This window comes from Eulemur rufifrons, chromosome 29 (genome assembly GCF_041146395.1).
Source record: "Eulemur rufifrons isolate Redbay chromosome 29, OSU_ERuf_1, whole genome shotgun sequence".
Taxonomy (NCBI): Eukaryota; Metazoa; Chordata; class Mammalia; order Primates; family Lemuridae; genus Eulemur; species Eulemur rufifrons.
This window is the reverse complement of record NC_091011.1, coordinates 33,571,485-33,594,315: the sequence shown is the minus strand read 5'-3', so window position 1 is coordinate 33,594,315 and position 22,831 is coordinate 33,571,485. Positions and strand designations below refer to the sequence as shown.

The window sequence follows — 22,831 nt, the reverse complement described above, 5'->3', positions numbered from 1 at the left end:
TGTAGAATTTAGGTCAGTAAGTGATCCTGAATATTTATGTCAGATGAAAGTCCCTAATAAGCATTATTTTAGGTAGATTTTATTGGAACAGTCAACAATATACATGGACTATCTATCATATTCCAGGCACTGATCTCTGGTTCCTATGAACTGGACAGACATCATCTTTGTTTTCATGGAAGTTTGTAGTCTGGTGGTGAGACAGACACTCAACAAGATGCAATGAATAAGCAAGATAATTTCACATGGAAATTAATTTGTGATGGGTTTGGGTGCAGTTGTATGATTTTAGGTGACTGAGCTGATGGGAGTATGCCATGTTGTGCACACCAATGTGTTATCTAGGCATATGTCAATCATAATACTAAGTTAACAGCAATTGGTAGTGAGAGCTGTGCATATCTGTGGGGCTAACAGTTTTAGGGTTCAAACATTATTTGAATGAATAGAGGATGTTTAATTAAGATTTGAAGGAAACACGATAGCATTCAAATAATTGAATGACTATAAAAGGAGATTCTGGGTCACCTCAGAAGACTGATTGAAATGAACCAATAAAGAAAAGTTACAGAGAGGTATATTTTAACTTGACATAGAGAATGTCTTCTAAACGTTTATAATTTACTCATCAGTAGAATAGTTGTGTCGAATCTTTGAAGGGATGTGTTCAGGTACAGGTTATCTGTTAGAGGAGAGTGAAAAATTTCCTCTAAAGGTGAGAAGGGTAGCCTAGATAGTTTCAAAGATTCCTGTTATGTTAAGTTTAGGGAGCTTGACCTTGGAGCAATAGAGGATAGTATCCCGAGAAGAGATAATCCTAGCCAGTGCAGGAAAACCCCACAGAAGAGGTGGATGGAACAAGATATGACATTTCTCTGGAGAAGGGGCACATAGCAAATGTAAGAAGGTTGATTAATCAGCAAAAGAGGCTTCATGCTGATTGGCTGAGAAAACAGGAAATGGGAAGAAGAGAAAGAGCTCAAGAAAGGGAAAGAGTCTTAATGAAGAAGTTGGACTCTATCGAATGATTTGGGAATGTTAAATGCAGTAATGCTCTGAATAAATGCAGCATCAATTAAAGGGATAAGCTTTGATTATAAGTTAATATATGGCTGAGATGTTGCAATGTCACTATTTCTTAGGTAATAGTTTTTAGTCTGTTAATACCTTGAATAGTATGTAAATTTATTTGCAATAGTATGCTTATCTTTCATTTTAGGCCTAATAATATGGCAAGTCTTCATTTTAAGTATTCTTGAGTTGTAGGTTGAGACATAAATTTATTTGGACTCAGGCTTGGCTTAGTCAGAAAAACAACAAAGGAACATGTTTTTCTTCAGAGCGGCCATCATTGCCTTTTATGTTGTGGTTGACATTTTGGCAGCACAGGTATTAAGTTATGTGCCACCTAGAAGTAAATATAATTAACTTAGGTTTCTCAGGCTTAGAAGAAAGGGACCTTGGCTTTTTAAGAGATTAAATAAACTTTAGTTGAATAACAATGGGTTGCAAAACAATGCTTTTACTTTTATCCATGTCATATATTTAAGTTATACAGATTATTTTCGTGTTTATTTTTTCCTTCTAGCAAAAACAATTTAGTTCCAGTATTTTAAGTTATTAATTAATCCTAGGTTAAGTTTTCCAGTTCAGGAGGAAAAGTGTCAAAGTGGAAACCCCCCCTTATTTTTAACATTTTCCGACGAAGCAGAACAGTCATTTCCTAATCTTCTTGTAATGCCCTGGGGGCATTAGACAGTCATTGCTATGCAAAAAAGAGAAAAATAGGAATTGCAACATGTTTGATAGAAGTGTAAGTAATAAGGGAAAAATATTAAATCACAAAAAATGGATTTATATTTTTTCCTCAAATTTGTGTCTTTTAGCTAATAGGTTTATTGCCTGTTATTGTTGGACGGTTGACAAAGATTTGTAGAATGTTATTTTGTCTACTTAACAACTTATTTAAACACTGTTATTTCTAGATGAATCATTTCAGTTTTTGTCTGGAAGGTGACAGTATATTTATTATGGTTTATTTCATAAATACCCACTTGCAAATAGACCTCTTCACACCTGGGTGTGCCTCTTTGGAAACATGCAGAAGAAATCCTTCCAATGTGAATTACTTTTTGACTTTTCAGACTTAAGATGAAATTGCTTAAAATAAAAGGAAAAATAAAAATACACTGTTTCAGTGTACATTTGGAAGGTTACAAAAGTTGGGTTAAATATTGATGTTTGCTTTTTGGTATTTTTGTCTTTTAATTGGCAAGTTAATAGGGATACTTCCTTGGGTGAGATCATTTTCTGTGAACTTGGGAGGAATCAGTTTGCCTGTTTGCCAGTGGACACATGGAAAATACATCATTGGAACCCATATGTTGTTTATTTTTTTATTATGAACTATTTCAGTAATCCAGAAAACTATGAATAATAAATTTAATAAATACTCATTTACTCATCATGTACTCGTGTCAGATCCCTCATTTTGTCTTATTTACCTCAGGACTTTTTTTTTGTAGACATAAAGCATTTAAAATATACTTGAGGCACTCTGTGTACAATTTACTCACTCGCCAGAGTTAGCCACTATCCTGAGTATGGCATTTATCATTCCCATTTATTGAATATTTATTCTTTTAACTGTAGAATATTTATCCATAAAAATCATGATATTATTTTGTATGTTTTTAGACTTTATACACATTACCTATTATACAAATCATTTTTTAGTATTTCATTAATTTATCATTGGTATTGAGGAATATCCATGTAGATATATATAGCTTTAGGTCTTTTATATTAATTATTATATAATATTCTATTATATAAATTGCTACAATTTTCACATATCCATTCTCATGTTGGATAGACATTTAGATTGTTTCCAATATTTCTGTTCTAAATAGTCTTGCTATGAACATGTTTGTGATTTTTTTTTTCAAGAAGACATGTGGGAGAATTTCCCTAGGAGTAGAATTGCTGGGTTGCCTATTAGTTTTCTATTGCTGCAGAAAGAAATTACCCCAAATGTGCCAGCTTAAAACAACACACATTTATTATTAATATCTCCCAGTTCTGTGGGCATCTGACATGGTTCTCGCTGAGCTAAAATCAAGGTGTCAGCAAGGCTCTGTTTCTTCTGGAGACTCTGGGGGGGAGAATCCATGTCTTTGCCTGTTCCAGCTTCTAGAGCATGCTGGAATTCCCTGGGTGGTGGCCTCACTCCTACATTTTCAGAGCCAGCGATGCTGCGTCTCTCTTACTATTGTTCATAGTCACATCTCCACTTGACTCTCTTTTTCTGCCTCCCTCTCTCACTTTTAAGAATCTTTATGATGGTCTGACTCAAATAATCCAGAGTAATCTCCCAATTTTAAGGTCAATTTATTAGCAACCTTAATTCCACCTGCAACCTTAATTCCCCTTTGGCATATAAGGTAACATAGTCAGAGGTTGTGAGGAGTAGCTCATGAATATCTTTGAGGGGAAGTGTTATTGTGCCTACCATAAGTCATAGGGTATTATACATTGTCCACTTGAGTAGATAGTCTTAAATTACTATTCTAAGTGGTGTGTGTGCATTTATGCTTTCTCTGAAAGTGTAGAAGAATTTTAGTTATTCCATACCCTTGCCAACACTAGGATTAATAATGCTTTAAAATGTTACCCAATCTGATGGGCGTGATTTGGTATCTTATTGAGCATCTTTTCATATAATTACTGGCTGTTGAAGTTCCTTTTTTGTGTATTGCCTATTCCTTTCCTTTTCCTATTTCTAAATTGTTCTTTTTTACTTTGTTTTCTTACTCATTTATGGGGGGGTTCTTTAAATAACTTCATTACTAATTCTTTGTTGATTATTTGCATTGCAGTATTTTTCCCCAGTGTGAATTATCTTTGCACTTTGTTAGTGTTTCTTATATTGCAGAAAAGTTTTAATTTTAAAGTTGACAAATTCTGTCATTTCCTACTTTCAGTAAAAAAGATATCCCTCTTTATTCTTTAAAGAGCAACATACATTTAAATAATTTTCTTTGTATATAGATATTTATATTTCTGGTGTTTTTGAGTTGAAGCAACACAAAAAAGTCTGATTTCTTGGGTTGGCCCAGTTTATACAGGCTGCAACTTCCTAATTTAAAGATTGTTGGGTTTATGAAATGTTATTGCTAGGAAGAGTTTCAGAGATGATCTGGTCCGAAACTGAGGTCCAGAGGCAGAGAGTGGCAATTCAGGAAGTGCTTTTATTGATAGATTGAACTGCATACACACTGCATTATATTATCTGTATTGGCCAAGGGGCCCTGCCTTGCCTTAAAGAGTATGATTATGAAAATAATAACTAGATATCAGTTTTGTTATGAATCATCTGTTAGCTCTAAGGGTGCATATTTTCTATTGTACGGCTTCTGTCACAAACATAACTCTGCTGTGGACCAGGTCCCAAAAAGGAAACTTACTTTAGCAAAGTCCCACAACTTTTCTGTCTGGGTACTCATCCACATCACTACCTGTTCCACACCCTGCTCCTCCTTCTACTCGCTAAACAGGTTTTATTTTCTCAAGATCACTCAATTCTCAGATTCCTTAAGCTCAAGGATAAAATTAAGTGCATTTCTTATGCCCAAAATAAGTGTCTCAAGATTTTTTCACTATTTTTTTCTTAAGGGAGTGTTGCAGAGGAACTTAAGAGTGAGTGACAGTTGACAAAAGATGTGGTTGCTCAGCAACTGGCAATTTAAATGACTAGAAGCTGATATGATTTAACAACCTGATAAACAGCAAGGACTCTAATACAATCTAAAGGACCGCTACAGATGTTGCATTGAGCTATTTATATGTGTTGATCTGTCTCAGTCTATTTTAATACGTGCACACATATATGCATATTTTTTCTTGCAGAACTGGAATATGAAAGCAAGGGCTGTGTCTTTTCCCCTGTGTGACATTAATAGAAGTTGCCTGCAATGAAATGAATTGTTTTGGTCCCCTTGTTTTTATACAGATTCTCAGTTTCAAAAGAGGCTTTTTCACTCAGAGGGAATAAATGTCCTGTGGATTGAGTGCTGAGTTTGTTTTGAGTTCTGACGCTGTATTTATATACACAGTAATTGCTACATTATTTTTGAAGGTTTTATCATTTGAAGCTTTTTTCCAGTTTTTCAGATGGAGTTGCAGTTGTTCTTGATTCTTCACAGGAATAATGAGGTATAATAGGATTGGCTCTGAGTGAGTTACCTTAATTGATAAGCCTGTTTTACTAAGGGTATCATTAACAGGCTTGATCCCCTCATAAGCCAGTTGGCTTCCTGGAGCAGGTGAGCTTCTGTCTTTGCAGGCTCCTTGACCCTTAGTGAACATCTTTCACATGGTTTTTGAAAGAGACCATGGAAAAGCTGCAACCCATATTGTACTATAATAATAATATATAGTAATCCAAAGAATGCCACCTCCTGGCAGGAGGTTAGCATGTATGTAAATAACTCATATTTGAGGCCAGTGAGGTGGCTCACTCCTGTAATCTTAGCACTCTGGGAGGCTGAGACAGGAGGATTTCTTGAGGTCAGAAGTTCAAGACCAACCTGAGCAAGTGCGAGACCCCCATCTCTACTAAAAATAGAAAAAATTAGCCAGGCCTGATGGTGCGCACCTGTGTCCCAGCTACTCGGGAGGTTGAGGCAGGAGGATGGCTTGAGCCCAGGAGTTTGAGGTTGCTGTGAGCTAGGCTGACGCTGAGGCACTCTAACCCCGAGCGACAGGGCAAGTCTCTGTTTCAATAAAACAAAAAATTAAAAAAAAAGTTCATATTTGAGAAGCAGTCTGTATGAAATTCTACCATCTCTGTGGGAACAGAGTGTGCTACATAAAACAGACTACTGACATCCTGTTGCTAGCATAAAATTTGAGATAATTTTGAGGATACTTTTTACATTGAAAATATTTTATGATATGGGGAATACAAAAATAGATCATTTTTAATCACAAATAGTTGAAAGACACAGCAACACAGTTTTAAAATTATTTCTTGAAATTATTGATAATTTATTGAGGTAAGACTTGGTGAACTTCCAGGAAAGGAGGACATTTCTGTTAACCATTACTAAAATTCAATATCCTAAAGCTGTGTGCCCACTCTTCCGTGGTATCTTCCCCTTCTACCTCTAAACACAATGAAAACTTCCCTTCTTCTAATTCCTATAGCACTTGTGCTGTTCCTTTTTTTTTTTTAAGGAAATGATAGTCATCAGGGCTGCAGTGGTTCATAATTCCAGGGGCAGTTTGCAGCATAGAGGCCCTGAATGTCATAACGATACCTCACATTTATTGAGCACTATGCTGAGTATTTTAAATATATTGTCACTCATCCTTAGTGATCCTGCAAGTAGCTATTAGAGCAAGCAACTTATAGGAGAGGAAACTGAAGGTCAGAGTGGCAAATAATTTGCCTGTGAAAGTACAACAGTTGGAATTTGCCTTAAAGTCAATCAGACTCCAAAGTCCGTGTATTTACTGTGTTACTTTCTCTATATGTTTTGTTTCTTAATTGCTCACATGTGTATGTTGTTTCTCCAGTGGTTCTCATACCTTAGCTCAGCTAAAAATCTCCGTGGAAATTTGTTAAAACTGCTGTTTCTGGGACCTTGTCCCAAAGATTCGGATTTAGGAGGTCTCAGATAAGTGTTGAGTGTCTAAATCTGCATTTTCAGGGAGGTTCTTGGACCACACTGTGAAAAGTCACTGGTGTGAAATCTGTGAGGCAGGAACTATCTCAGGCTTGTACTGAACATTCACAGCAAGTACTCAGTAAGTGCATGTTATTTTATAAATTCAAGCATGGTTAAAACTGTTGCCCCTGTGCTAAATAGAGCCCACAGAGTTCCATGGCATGAACCTGGTTGTTCTTAACTTGAATATCAATATAAAGTTTATGCAAATTAGAAAAGTCAATACTAATTGGTAGGGTGAAGTTCAAAGAACAAGATATCTGATAAAATAATTCACTTTTTACATATTAGCATATTCTGGAAATTTAGATGTATCCTAAATTAGGTGTACTGGTGTGTGTTTACAAGGAAGCTTCTGTAGAAAAAGGAAAAGTATAGGCTAGAAAAGGACCAGAGAGGGATGGAATTGAGATAAATCTTAAGTATAAAATAGAGTTCTTTGGGAGGGCATGGGAAAGAGGTAAAGATGGGAGATGTGGGTTGGTTCAACTCATTAGTGAAGGTAGGTTCTTTGGAAAGGGGTCAAAGGAAGAATGGCCTATTCAATTGGAAGAGATCCTGGAGAAACCTAGTGGAAAAGCAGGCCATAGGTGGGGGATGAGGAGTAAACAGAATCAGTGACAACGTAGGTCTTGCCTGGGGAAGGGTCTCATGTACCTTACCTCTTTGGGCAATGGCCCTGGTGGCTCAGGGCTCATCCTGGTTTCCTTCTTCATTGTGTGGGTATTCTGCTGTTATCATTTCTTCACCTGAGGGGCATATCTGTCCATGCCTGCAGATATATCTTGGCTGGCCTAAAATTGGATGGACCACTAGCAAAACATAGAGCAGCAAGTAAAATGACCCATGAAATCCTGCCCAAAATAGAAAAAGAAGCCTATTGAAATTCCCAAGCCAAATTGATAAAATAGAAAAGTTCTTTATAGAAGGATCTATGCAGTACTAGGGGAATACACTTCACGTTTCTCTTCAAATTTCTACAAAATGATAGCTGTACCTAATTTACTGTTTTTTTTCCCCCATTCTAATGTTTTCCTTTCTATCAACGCCCAAGTGATGTTTAAATATGAGTAACATCAGTGAAAGATTAAAGTAAACATAGTATATTTGCAAGCAAGGGATAGCTCAGTGTATTTCCTTAGAGTACATGTTTGCCTTCTAAAAGAAAGAAAGAAAGAATGGAAAAAAGCTTTAGTAATTAGATCCCTGTTGTAACCCTAGTGGAGTGAGAAAGATTAATAGCTGTGCTGCAGGACTTTGTTCCACAGTGAGAGGCACTGTGTGTCACTGTTTTCTCTTGGGATAGAATTTGGCCTGAAGTAAAACACAATTTCTACAATAATAATGATAATAATAGCTAACACTTTTGAGCACCTTCTCCTTACTGATGATTGCATTTATTTCTTGCAAGCCTACAATGACCTGGTAAGTTAAATAATTCATGTTTAAGCAACTGAGGCTCAGAGAGGTTAATTGACTTCCAGACCACCCAGCTAGTGAGACGTTTTACAAGGGCACTTTGCTGAATGTGAGCATTATCAGATCTTCAAGAGGTAAGTTGCAGCATTAAAGAAATCACAGAATTTTTTTTTTAAATGTACACAATATTGAAGCTTGAAAAAGAGAACCATGTGACTCTAAATTACAATGATGGATAAAGGTCTTTTGTATTTGGCTAGCTGATCATAACCAGTGCCTCCACACCGGTGAGGTAGTAGACCAGGGGAGCCAAGTTCTTTTAAGCATGCTTGGTCGGGCAGTTTGCTGCAGGGAAGGTTACAGTGTGTGAGTTCTAAAGCCCTCCTGCTGCACAGGTATCAGAGGTTGTCTGTTACAAGTTCCTTCACTTCGACTATTACTTCCTTTTCACAATTCTATTTTGGACTTCTGTGCCATGTGTATTTACAGGTAGACAAAGCTTTTTTTTTTTTTTTTTCCACAATGCCTTTGCCGGGACTGAAAAGGAGCCTTATATATCCTGCAGTTTCTGGGCATTGTGAGTCTTGTTTTAAAGTCAAATTGGTGATAATGGTGACTATGACTCCCTATTGTCCAAGGAGGGAAGTTGCAGATAGGGCCCTTCAAAGATGATCCAATAAAAGTCAAGGGAATAAGGTTTTTTGATAAAATGGTCTTTGTGACATAGAGGCTGTTTAAGATATGACTTGGATACTGGACACCCCAGGACTAAGCCCAGTGTTTTAAAAATGAAAGCTTACTACGAAAAGGTCTATTTTTATTAGTGCAGGTACTGTAGTTGGCAGGATTTCTTCTTATGAAATGCAATATCCAGCAGACCATTCCTGATTATGTTATGTATTTTTAGATGTTACCATTGAGTTATATTTATAGGATAGACTACTGAATCCTATCTTAAATATGCAAAATATATGCATAACTAACCTCCTAAGCTGCGTTCCTTGCTCTATCTTACATCCGACATTGTAGCCTGTGCTTAAATGGTTCTCCTAAAAGTGTTAGAAGGAAGCTTAAGTGCAGAGAGTGTGTGCAAGATGTGTGGCCCTCTGGGCGACACTTTCTGCTCTTAGCTATACTCTGAGTGTGTAATCTGGCAATGCAGGAGGGGAGTGAAACCAATAATCTTGCATGTAACTTCCCAGAATAAACCAAAAGGAGTTGATGTGCCAGTCTTTGCTGTTGTGTTTGGTGATTCAGAGCACCAGGAGTATATTATGGTATTAGGGAAGGTTAAATCACCAACTGCATCATTGCTGTGGCTCTTGCCTGTGCCCATCAGTTTCCCAGTCCCCAGAGTCCCCAGAGCTCCCAGAGTCCCAGATTCCTCTACCATCTTAATCCTTAGGACAACATAAGCATTGTCAGGAACGTTATGAGCACAGTCCTGCATCTCCTACTAAAGTTGAGAGGTAAGAAGTATCCTTACATCTCTGCCTTCCGTGTTCCCAAATCTTGATGAATAGTGGTTTGATTATTTTGAGGCAAACTTGAGTTTGTAGAGCTTGTCTAATAAAAGAATGGATTTCCCTGGGGAGAAAAAAGCTGAGACTTACAAATAAGAAAGTGAGAAAGCTGAACCCTTCCAATGATCTGAGAAATCACCTCAAATGGAAAGTCTACAAAATGATCCTGTCTTGGACAACATAAGCAAATTTTGGGGGGGAGGGTATCTGATGTCTCCTCCAATCTATGAAGGTACCTATCCCATATGGGTCTGCTTTTCCTACTTGGTGGCCGAAACTCTAGAATTTTTTTTTCTTACTCTGATCCAAATCAAAAGACTGTGCTTTGGTCCTTCAGAATTATATACTTAACAAATTGGATAAATGATTCTGCCCCAGCTTGCCATCTGTTCCCTCATTCATCAAGAATTTATTGTGCACCTGCCATGAACCAGGTACTGTGCTAGGTGTGGGGGTTACAGAGATGAATATAGTGTTATCCCTGAACTGAAGAACATAGTCTCATGGTGGATAGAAGCTCCCCACTGACTTAAGAGGTATTATTATTGTCTAACATAAGAGGTGTTACAGGATGGTGCAAGACACAATGGGAATGTAGATGAGGAAGCTGTCCTTTTACTTGGAGTGGTTGGTTAAGAATTCTCATTTGAACATGGCCTTAAAGAGTTCAAAGTGGGAGGTGGGGAAGAAGTAATAGTATCCTTTGCAGAGGAAGGCACAAAAACATGGGAATATGAATGTGAATGATAACGTACAGGAATAATCAGGATTAATAGTCAGCTGATGTGCTTTAGTACAGCCACATCAGTGCTCATCCAACAGCTGTTCATTCTGGTCAACTGGTACCTGTGCCTCAGTAGTAGTTAATAATGTTGAACATTACTCTAAGAGTAATGACAGATTGCCTGAAACCATAGAGATTATGTGTCAGGAAAAGAAGAAAGGGGAAAAAGTGGAGTGAAAGGAGATTCAAATTATTGTAAAGGAACTCGAATGCCAGCCAAGGAGCTGGTGTGTCACCAAATTGTATTTACTGACTCATTCATTCATTTATACATTCCCTGAAGGCAGGAATACCAGATAGAAGACAGATCAAGAATCCAATTAAGTACAAACAATTAATTGAGCCAAGGCAATATTAATTGAAATGGAAAGGAGGAGTGTTCTGACTTTGGTGACTGTCTATGGGAAATGTAAGAAACAGAGAAATGAAATAGCATCTGAGGTTTCCATAATAGATAACAGAGTGTCTTGTATGTACTCAGTAAAGGCTGTTGAATTGAATAGAATGTTCAGAGCAATTTTTTAGTGCTTTTCTACAAAGTTGAAATTGTGGCAGAATTTCAGGTTCTGAGGCTTAAGAGAGAGACTGTGGGTCTGATGAATCTCTCGGTGCTCAATGCACTGTCACAGTAGGCTTTTACCACCAATAAACTATCTGTTAGTGGATTTGATAAATGGAGTCAGTTTATGAAGCATACTCTGTAGAGGAATAAGGCTAACGGCTCCATAAGAGAAGAGAGGGACCTGCAGATGAGTGTCATGGCTTTGTAGACTGAACTGTATATTATGCTTTGTCCTAAGTCTGGGAAAGATATATTAGAGTCACATAGACAAGACTTTTGTTACATAGTCTACAAAAGCATTCTGCTTTCTTAGTAGCACACTGTTCAAAATAATACTAATTGCCCAAAATGGGGGGACAAAAAGAAAACTATAATATGAAGCTCAGAATATAGTTTAAAACCAAAAGGAATATTGTGGTATTCAGGGTATATGAAGTCTAAGTCAAATTTGAAAACTTCTACTGAGAGATAACTTGTAGACATTTATTCCAACTTTTTGATTCATTTTACTGTGTTTTGTGACTGAGTTCAATCTATTCTATGGCTTACTAAAGGATACAGGTCATTTAGTAAAGAAGACCTGTATCTCGATGAGCTGTTATTGAACTTATGATGACTGGGTAGGCAGGGCCTTGATATTCAAGCAGCTCTACTCAAATGGCCTGTAATTCCTTGTGATGCAACAAAGACAGCTATGTGCTAAGAGTCAGAAGACTAGCCCTACATTTGCCACCCACATGTCTATGAACAAATCCATGAAACCTCTATGTCTCAGACTCCTCATCTGTAAAATGGGGATAGTGTTAAGAACAGTGTACTCCAAAGGACTGTTGTGAAGATCAGAGGAGATATTCCATGTGCAAATTCTTTGTGACCTATAAAGCTCTGCTGATTTGTGATGTTATTGCTATTGAACAGGCCTTGGTTAACGGACCTATGGAAAGACCATTGCAAATGAGGTTAGTGACAGTAATGGGCTGGGACAATGAAATGTTTTTCTGCCTTCTCTCTCCCTGGCTGGGAGCTAAGCTAAGCAAGCTAAGACATTGCAAGATGTCACTGCCTTGGGTTGTTGCCCTGTGCTATATCCCAGGGTATTATAGCAGTAACTTACTTGCAGGGAGCTGATCAACTTGTAGTCAGAGATGATCTTTTTGAAGCAAAGATCCTTAGTCTTTTATTAAGGATCCAAGTAGTTCAGAGAACATAGTTAAGAACCAAAATAACCATTCCTAGATCTCAAGAGATGAAGGATTCATTGCAGCAGTTTTGTTTTCGTTGCACTTGTGTTTATCTCTTTAAATGTGCACCTATATATATTTTTTTCCAACATGGGCAAACTCATGTTCAAATTAATTGAAACTGTTAATTGAAAGCAGATATATTTCTATTATATGCTTTAATGATTGGTACTTACAAACAATTGGCATTATTTTTCTGGTTTTTTTGTTTTTGAGTTATCTACCCTCTTGAAGGCCAGTTTCCTATTATTTCTAGTTCAGGCTTATCGTAAGAATGACTAATATATGAGGGGAAAAACTTCCTCATTCTAAACAGTATATTTCTGTTTAACCTTTTGAATAAAGAAGTGTGGGAAGATATGAGAAAAAAATTGCCCATTCTCATTGACAGATGTTGAATACTAACCCCCCTTTCTTTTCCAAGCAGCTAAAAATAGTATTAATTTATGTAAAATTCTGTATGGATTTGTCCCTTAAAAGTGTAGATCAGGCCACTAATCTACTGATTTTGTGTCCATGAATAGAGGGAAGCATGGATAGCCTATGATACATCCATACACATAATGTGCATATACATATAGCAGATCAATACCCCTGAAACATTTTAGAACTCTTTAAATGACCATATTCCAGTTGTGCAGCTATAGTTGTCGTGGTAACTTTGGTTTAATGTGGCTTATTGGAAATGGAAATGCAATGAAAGAAAACTAGTACATATAACATAGAAATGCCTATTTTCCTTGTAACAGTGTTTAGATAACAATGCTTTCATAATGTTAAAAGAATATGCCATGATTAGACAGTTCTTAAGAGCATTGAATGGCAAAGATAATTGTTTAAATTTCAAAAAAAATGATACTTGGAAGCCAAATTTATATTTCCATCCTTGATTCACTTCGTAACTCAAGTTTTGAGCTAGGTAGTCAAAATCCAATAATTATATATCTAGCCACAAATCAGCATGTTATGGACAGTCTTTACATGTGTTGTTTGTGGAAATAAGTGGCAGGAGTTACCGCTGTTGAACTGTTGGAGATTGTTGATTAAATCTGAGTTGTATTTGTACATATACAAGTATCAGTATATGTACAAAGTGACCTTAAAAACAGTATTTTTAAAAACACAGACTAACTTGCTCTTGATGGAAGGCATCTTTCAGAGCTGCTGCACTGCTGTTCTCTAAATGTTTCTTGTCCTTTGCTGTTTGTTATTCTTAATTTAAAATCAAACTGTGTCACTGAGAATCAAGAATGTATCAAGAGCATTTATGAAATGCTTCAAACTATAACATAAAAAATAAAAATGACAAAAATCTCGGAGCTCACATTTATTAATTTAAGATAGTCTATAAGTTCAAATTCCAATAAATTTAATTTTTATATTACTTTATTTATTTTTAATTATGAAGCACATGATATCTCTATTTGCTTACCCATCAGGTGGGGTAGAGTGGGATGAGAGAGTTCCAAGTTAGCTATTAGCATGGTTCTTGCGAAAATAATATCAAATATGGTGATATGTGTAAAATCACTTTGTAACTATAAAGAACTTTGCAAATGATGTTATTATAATAAATATGTTGACAATTTTTTATTTAAAGTCAATGTCAGAATGTCCATTTTCTGATATAAAAATTAAATAGTTTTTGCTCTTTGTTTTTCATCTTCATTTTGTAGAGATGTTGCTTTCTCATTGACTTGGAAATTAAGATTGTTTTGGTAATGCTAATAAAATAAGTTTTAAAGGAGAGTTATAAAAATGTACATTTTTATTGCTACTAAATCTTAATACTTATTGAGCATTAAAGATGTGATGAGAAATAGCCTGCTAGACCTGATGACTCTACTTAGCTACTTTAATAACTAAATAGCACATTTCTATTTAGAGACCATTTGAAATATTATAGGTATTCTTGGTGATGTTATAAAGTTCTTCAAAGAAAATATGTATTTATATCCAGCTTTATACATTTGGGCAAAAATAGTAATGACACTTTCAAAATACTGATGGGGAAACGAGTCACAATAAATATGTTGGATTCTCAAGATAAAGGGATGTATAATTCTGAGAGTTACAGCATCTGTCTATAAAAATAGTGCAGTTGTGATATACTATTTTGGTAAAGTTACACTCATTAAGTGTAACTTTAAAAGCTTCTTCTTTTATTTTTAAGTTTCACATTCCAGTAAACTGTTAGGAAAAGGTCCTTCCAATTGCTTTTCCTCTAAGTGTCTAGAAGTGGGAGTACATTCAAATGAAAGGCAGAAAGTCCCTTAAATTCCTTTCAAGAAGTCTATCCGGTTAGTGCAACTCCTAGAAAGACAATGGCTGTTATTGCTTTTGGCTGGAACAAGATTGCAAAAGACTTCAAGAAGAAATAGCAATTGTAATGGGAGTTTTCTGTCACTCTTATAGTTTATGGTCTATTTGTTCCTTTTTATAGTGCATTAAACATTTTTTTTTTTCCTGCCAGGAGGTCCCATCAGTAGAAGGAAGTCTTTGACAATGATAGTTTAAAATGCTGTTGTAGTGAGATACTTATATCCAAAATCCAAAAAAAGATTTTTAATTTCTATAATAATGAAAATAGCAAATTGTAGTGAATAATAAATAGTAAACTATAATTACATGAATTGCTTTCTCACAGATTCCTTCTACATCTATTATTTTATTTCGGTGTTCACGATATTCCTTTGCTATAAGCAAGACTGCTAAGTTTGCTTTCTTATAGACGAAGACTTAGAGACATGGGAAGTTGATATGGCAGCCTCAAAAACCCTCGGTGTCAGGTTGTAGCTGAGCTAAGACTCGAGGCCAATTCTCTGTTTCTTTTCTGGTGTGACTTGACATAGCTTGTATGTCACACATTGCATGTTTCTTATGTTCTAGGTTTCTCCTCTGCCAGACCCTCTGGGACCACCATTGCCAGCTGAACGAACGAAGGCCGTGAATCCTCATCCTAGTCTCTCAGTCCCTCTGGTTCCCATGATGAGCTCACCAGTGCAGCCCGGTCAGTCTGGTTGTTTCTTAAGCCATTATTAGACTTTATGTGAAAGATAGTGCTTTGTGGTGCTTCAAGCCAAGCAATTTAAGTAATGAAGGAACTTTTTTTCCTGACGAAGATCGATTAATATTATAATAAATTTTGAATTTTGCATTCTGTAGCTAATTCTCTAATACTTAACCTATTTTGCTTCCTGGGCAACTAATTTCATTTGTATTGTAGTCTGAGCACCAGGCTTTGATTCTTCTGCTTCTAATGTAACATTCAGATTGAATTTTATGAAGTTATGAATATTAAGTATTGCATAGGAATCTAATTCACACCCTTAGTCTTTCTGACCTAAACGGTGTCTGTATGCTTCTAAATTATGCCGTGAGGCTTTGGAAGTCAGCTTGTGACTCCGCCACCATCTCTTTGATATACTGGAAGGATATTTTTCCTCCCCACCCTTCTTTGCTGCCTCTCCTGTTTCCTATATACATATTTAATTATAATCTCAGCACCTGCTTCCTCCGAGTCCTGAGAGATATGTGTGGATCATGTACTGCTGTGATCAGCACAGCCAACACCCATTCCTCCAGGAACAGGGTGTCACTTTTGGAACAAACGCAATCCACGTTTTGGGAATGATGGAGTGGGGTCAGATACCACGTGCTAATAACAGACAAATTTTAAAATAATTTTCTGCCTGGATCATTATGGGAGCCTTTATTTCTATATATTCTTCAGCATGTTGGTATCTTTGAGATATTCAACTCTCTAAGTTGAAGTTATATAGTGCTATATTCAGGGATCACAAGGGGAAAACTTTTGCCAAGATTTTCAGTCCTTGAGTTGCCACACCCAGATTAGCTGCTCAGGAATTCACTGTCTAAGTAACCTTTCTCCACATCCCCAGTAGGCTGCCAACTTGTATGCTGAATTTGGAACTGGAATTATTGGAAAGTTTAGCTGTGATTGTTAATTCCAAATGCTATAGTAAAGAAATCCCAGAGTCTTTAGTTACAACCATGGTTTATGATTGGCATCGTGTCATCTGGTTAAGCAGATGAAAGTTACCTAGCCTGTTATCTCTGAGTCTCCATAGCCTAGTAGTTCTTAAACTTTAGCAAGCATTGACATCACTTGGAGAGTTTGTTAAAACAAGCCACATACTCATAGTTTTTGGTTTAGTAGGTCTGGAGTGAGGCCCAAGAATTGTGATTTTTACAGGTTCCCCCAGGCGATGCTATTGCTGCCTGAGGATCATACTTTGGTAACCACAGGTCTAACCTCCTGTACCTGTTTCTCAGCCCCTCCCCCTCCATCCCCTACAGACAGCCCTGTTCTATGAGCTACAGTGCTCATTGCAATTGTAATATATAGTATTATCCTTTCTATTGGGATGAACTTGAAATAATATTTACATTTTATATGTATGTATTACATTTTAAATATTATACATATATTTATTTGTGTCTAAATTCACAGTTTCAAAATTGCATAGTTTAAAAGAGGCACTTAATTTAGAACCACCATGGTCAAATATTTTTTTCTTGTACTACTTGGCAGCAGAAGTTGGCATATCCTAACCCCCAAGAATATTGATTTTATAATATGAAGATCTTTGAGGCTGCTATTTTGATGAGGAAATTCTTGCCAGTCATGATAATTGTTCAGTTAGGAGAATGGAAAAAGTGGGGTATAAATGAGACAACCATTGAGTGAAGCTCATTTGACTTTAAAGTCACTAAAATTTTCTTGTGTATTTTTTTCTTAAAATCATTTTGCTCCGTTGAGAACAATGTTAAGTAGAGGTTTCAATCAACTCTGTTTAGGAAATGTTTGTGAATGAAATCTGAAGTTGGGGAAAGTCATGGTAAAGTCACCAGGTGGGTAGGAGTCTCTTCTATTGCAAGTAACAAACTATGATCAGAGACCTGAAATGACTTTGCAGATACAAAGGAAGGTGTTCTTGCCACAAACATAAAAATATTCTTCTGTTATTATTAGCCTATGTCTTATGGTGCCATATATATTGCATTGGTGAGAAATAACTTAATTGTTTGACTTAGAAAAAGTGTTTTTCTTATGTCCTTTCTTTCCCCCCACAATCTAAAAAGAGAATTAAATTGGTCTTATGCAATCACCATCCATTTATTTTGCTTTTGTTTCACAAATGGCTCTAAGGAGTTATTGTGCACCAGAAAGAAAAATAGACTCACTCCAGTAGTTACAGAAATTCTTTAATAGTCCATGTTTCAGACTGAGTATTTATGTTTGTCTTCAAAATTGGTTCTGGGATAGTGTGAATTATTATTTTTCCCATGCATTACCACCATTTTCAGAAAAGTTCTACATCCATATTCAAATACAGTTGATATCAAGTACAAGATGCTAGTGTCTTAATCATGTATTCAGTCAGACAATAAGTGCTGATTTTTGTATATAGGATTCACTAGTTTTTATTTAATCTTGCTGCCCCAGTAATGTTCAAAGTTAGAGCATTGGGTATTGCTTTGGAGCACTGAGGAGCCTGAATGGGTGAAGATTGGATAATCTGTTTGGATAAGATTGGCTGCTAGCTGCTACAGTTGAGATATTCATTCATTCAAAACTTAAGCTTCTATTTTGTGCCAGGCAGTGTGTTACGCAGTAGAGACACAAAGAATACTAAAACATGGCTCCTGCCCTTATGACAGAAATGTTAACAGTTTTGGCCCATTCACTGTCTTAAATATTTTAATACAGACCAGAAATTCATTTTTTCTGTATAGAAGTATGAATGCTATTTCTAGTAATTTAATTTTTATCAGAATTGCCAAATCTCAGAAGGAAAAGACTTTAGGGCTCATCCAGTCTAGTGTTTTCCAAATAATGTCAGATAATAAAAATCACCTGGGGCTGTTAAAAATACAGATTTTCAGACTCCTCCCTCAAAAAGTCTTCTGCTGTAGACTGTAGAGGAGTGGGTGGTAGATAACATAATGTAGAGTACTCTTCACTATAGCTTGGCAAAGTGTGGAAATGCTCGTAGTCTGCCCAGCGGCACCAGTGTTTCATTTTGAGACTCTGTAAAAACAAAAAATACATCGTTAAGTCCTACGTCAAGTAAGTATCTCTCCTGTGAGCCAAAATAAGATAATTCAGTTATTTTGTTCTCTGATGATAAATACATAAAAAGCTAACACTGTTTGCAGCTTAGAGGCAGATAATAACTTGTGGAGAAAATTCTAGTGCTTTACATCCTCTGCTATCTAGACCATCCTGTTTTTATGGAGAGGTGGCTGGACCAAAGAGGTTCTTAGGGAGTGCATTTCTTTTTCACCTGTTTTAAACCAAAGCAGATTTTTAGTATGATCCCAAGGTTACAGAAAACATGATTTGAGCCTAGACATTTGTTAAGAGTAAATAAATTGGGCTGCATCAACCCTAAAATGATTTCAGTATGACTTTTAAATTTGATGAATCTAATTTTTATAATATAATTTTGATGAAAATGCATCCAGAGGAATTTTCCAAGCATAGAATACAATGTGCATGATGCCCCTAGAATTGTACAATTCTGTGGCCTTGTGGGCTTCTAGGTAAGTTTGGAAGAGCTGTGAAGTTTTAGGTAAGCGTGGCCAGAGTTGTCTGGCAAAGTCCTACAGCATTGGTTTTCAAAGCGCATTGTATAAAGGTAGTTCATTTCCCTTTTCTTCACCATTGTGGGAACACTTATAACAACTGCTCTACCCATATGGAGTGAGAGGGTCAGGCTATTTATATAAGCTAAAGGTGTATAGCAGGATCTCATTTTCTATTCATTTTCTCATAGGCAAATCTTGGGCAAAAATTAGTTAAGAGATTTCCCTTCATGCTTCTGTTTTGCTAAACAGCTGAATTCCCTTATAGAAATGTAGAGTAGGTTTAACTAATGATCAAAAAGTTCTTTGAACTATAAATTGTTATGGAAATGCTACGTAGTATAAACAATTTGAGGGTAAGCATTAATAAAAGCTTCACTGCAAGCATTTTTAAAGAGGACTAATAAAAGCTTCACGGTTCAATTAATACAGCACAACATTGGGTTTTCTAGAAGCATATGGGACCCAGAAGGCCTGCCCCTGTTTTTAAAATTTACAAACTCTTTAATGATTCACCACTTTTCCTCCAGTGCATTACCCACTGTGGTGCTATTTAGCCATTAAGCAGGAAACTAAAACCAGGGCAAAGCTACAAACAAATATCAGAATGTCCAAGTGGGTATTTTTCCTTCAGTTCGTTCACAATGTGTTACTATGAAAAACGAATGTTAAATGAAATGGAGTCATAGGACAAATGAAATAGGTTATGGCTTCCCCAGATGAGTATGATTAGTTGGCTTTTTAATGAAATACAGGTCAGATCCCATTACAAGAAGCTCTATATAACTAAAATATTTTCAGGCTCCTGGCCAATTATCTATTTCAAGTAATATTCAAGAAAAATATTCCAAGATAATAAAATAAATTTAGTCCCTTGAAGTTTGTTGTAACAGAATTTGACCACAGGGTATGGTATTAATAGGGGGAGTGCTGCATGTTAAATTTATTAAATATTGTATTAGCTTTTTTTTTCCACTTTAACTTCAGAGTTAAGTGATTCATTCTTTTGCTATTCCTAAGTCTAAAATTCTCAAACTGATATTTGAGTTTGAAACATAAACCAAAGAAAATATTTTATTTATTCTCCACTTCCTGAGGGACAATACTTTAATAGTGAGACATAAACCTTTCCCCAAAATGTTCAGTATAAATTTATTTGGCACATTTATTTGTCCTCACATTTGCTTTTCATGATTAATTTTGGACTCTCTAGAAATGTAAACATGCTTAATAAAAGCTAGTGACACCATCCGGGTCAACTGTTACTGGAACGGCTATTTGATTACCTTACCTGTATTTTTCTGATGTTGAGATTTCCAGTGATTATGGAGATCCAACACTGCTGTACAAATGAGAAAAGTCAGAATTTTATCTTGAACCCCTCTTTTAAAAAAATATCTGATAAGAAAAAAATATTGCAAGTCATTGTAGTTACTTGTTTGTTTTGTCACTGGGATTCCAAATGTTTGCTCAGTGTGTTCATGGACATGGACATTTTGGGGTATGTTATTATCATTCAGGGTGTACTACCTATTGGAATAAATTATTAACCTGGTGATTATGAGATAGTTCTTCAAAAGTCCTATCATCTCTCATTATATGTTGTATTTGTGGTGGCTCACACATGTAAATCCTGGTACTCTGGGAGGCTGAGGCTGGAGGATTGCTTGAGCTCAGAAGTGTAAGACCAGTGTGACCAACAGTGAGACCTCGCCTCTACCAAAAATAGAAAAAATTAGCTGGGTGTGGTGGCGTGCGCCTATAGTCCCAGCCACTCAGGAGACTGGGGCAGGAGGATTGCTTGAGCCCAGGAGTTTGGGGCTGCAGTGAGCTATGATGACGCCACTGCACACTACCCAGGGTGACAGAGCAAGACCCTGTCTCAAAAAAAAAAAAAAAAAAAGAGTATTATGATTAGAGATTTTTTTTAAAACTACTTTTAGAAAATAAAAGTATATAGCTATGAAAATTCTGTTTGAGTAATTTTCTTGTTATTTTTGAATGTATCTGTATCCTTGTGCCAATATCACTGTGTTTCCTTTTTTATTGAAGAAGAATTGAATGTATCTCACTTTGGCTTTATGTTTAAAGTGAAACAATAAATCATAAAACATATTAAAGGGTCATGATACATCAATGAAAGGATCTAGAAATTAGCAGAAAAATTCAGAAAGTCAATTATAGAAAGAGGAAAAATAATATGTACCATAACTTTTGTTAGGTAATAAGTGCTGTTGAATCTTCGAATTTCAATAAAGTATGTCAAAGTTGAGTTCATTTTCCCTTCTGTTGGGAGAACTGATAATCTGCCTGCCCATCTGCCTTCTTACCTTTCTTAGTTTTCTTTGTTTCTTTTTCTTTTATTCTGCCTAATTCCAAAACGGATTTAGGGTCTGTATAAGTAACTTTTGAAAAATAAAATACATGAGGAGGAAGGGAAATGAAGGGAAATTGGGTAAATACTCTTAATATATACACTTAATTTTTGTAAAGTTGCTAGAAAGGGGTAGATATGTGTCTTAGCTTCCTGGTAACAAGTGTGTTTTCTGCTGGGAGATTAATCTTCCTTCAGCCTAAATCTGATCTAGTCACTGCCCTGTTTAAGAAATGTCAGTGGCTCTCTGTCATCTCTAAGGTACACAAGAACCTCAGACCCTTTCCAGGCTTGTCTTCCTACTTCTCCTCAGTGAACCCTGTTTTGTTCACCACGTGGAGCTGCATGCCTTCCCCAGGTCCAGCTTTCCTGTGTGCCTGCCTTTGAAGGCACCTTTCTCCCTGCTGAGAGCGCCCTGCTGATTTACCCTTCAAGACCCAGTTCCTACTCCATTCTTCTGTGAAGCCTTCCTGGGTGACACTGGCATTTGTTACCTTTCTCAAATATGGAATGTATCTCCTGGTGCTGGGGTTTTCTTCTCCAATAGACTGAGATTTTTGAGGGCAAAAGACATCTTTCTAAGTTGCTTTTTTTTTTTTTGGTATAAAGTGAAGCAGTTGGGTATTTTATTTATGGTTGCTCTCTTAGTCAAGTAATACACTGCCTAGCACATAAAAGGAACCAAATAAGTGAAGAACAAAGGACATTTTGTGAGAAGGCTGATTGGATTGGTGCTGGAGGTGTGGAATTAGGGAGGGAGGAGGCAGTTGGAAATATCTGAGCAAAACCAAGCTGTTTCATCTCTTTTTGTGAATCGTGTCTCTTTTCTTTGTTTCTTTTTTTTTTTTTTTATATTTACTTATTTTATTAAGTGTTTTGATAAGAACACTTGACATAGATGTATATTTTCTTAACAACTTTTAAGTGTGTAGTACAGTACTGTTAATTGTAATTCTTTGTTTCTTATTTACTCATTTGTTGACTGTTTTTTTGATGTCTTCTGAATGACAACTTACAGATATTCTTTTGCCTCTATTTAAAGGCATATCTTTTTACTTATTTTTTAAGCAAAAAGCGTTACTGCCCACTGCAATGCTTTTTATCCTCTCTTTGAGGTGAATTGTATATTCCTTGAACAATAAATATTGCAGTAGGGTAGTCATTGTTTGCAAGACTTGTGGTTTCATACTGAGTTCCCTAAATGTGGAGAAGTCACTAACTTTGGATCTGTTTAGCACAGTGGTAGAATGAGGCCCACTACCCTTTTTCCTTTTAGTAACTTGAACTTCTCCCTGTTCCAACGCTTATAAACCACCTTCCTCCCCATAACCAGTAGTTAACTAGACACTGTAGTTAAGAAAAGTGGAAAGAGTAAAAGGATTTTGAATTGTGGTCAAGCAGGAAATTAAGTTAGTAGAAGTCATTGGTTCAACATTCTTTATGCTTTTAAAAATGAATGCCTTTTTTCATACTGTGTAATTAACAGTAACTTTTTAACAGACTAGGTTTCTGAGGACCTTTTGTAAAATATGTAAAAAGGAAAACAGCTGGTTTAAAATTTATGACTTTTCATTCTAGATATGTT

General features: G+C 36.2%; 1 protein-coding gene across 5 annotated transcripts in view; it reads left to right on the top strand.

Moving 5' to 3' along the window:
- The window catches only part of HDAC9 (histone deacetylase 9), an 830,046-nt gene that overhangs the window by 51,529 nt on the left and 755,686 nt on the right, over window positions 1-22,831 (top strand). For all 5 annotated transcript variants that reach the window (XM_069462246.1, XM_069462257.1, XM_069462259.1 and 2 more), the window contains exon 2: window positions 15,150-15,270. In XM_069462246.1, the coding sequence (XP_069318347.1) occupies window positions 15,246-15,270 (25 nt within the window). In that variant the 5' untranslated portion in view covers window positions 15,150-15,245. The remainder of the gene's footprint in view (window positions 1-15,149; window positions 15,271-22,831) is intronic.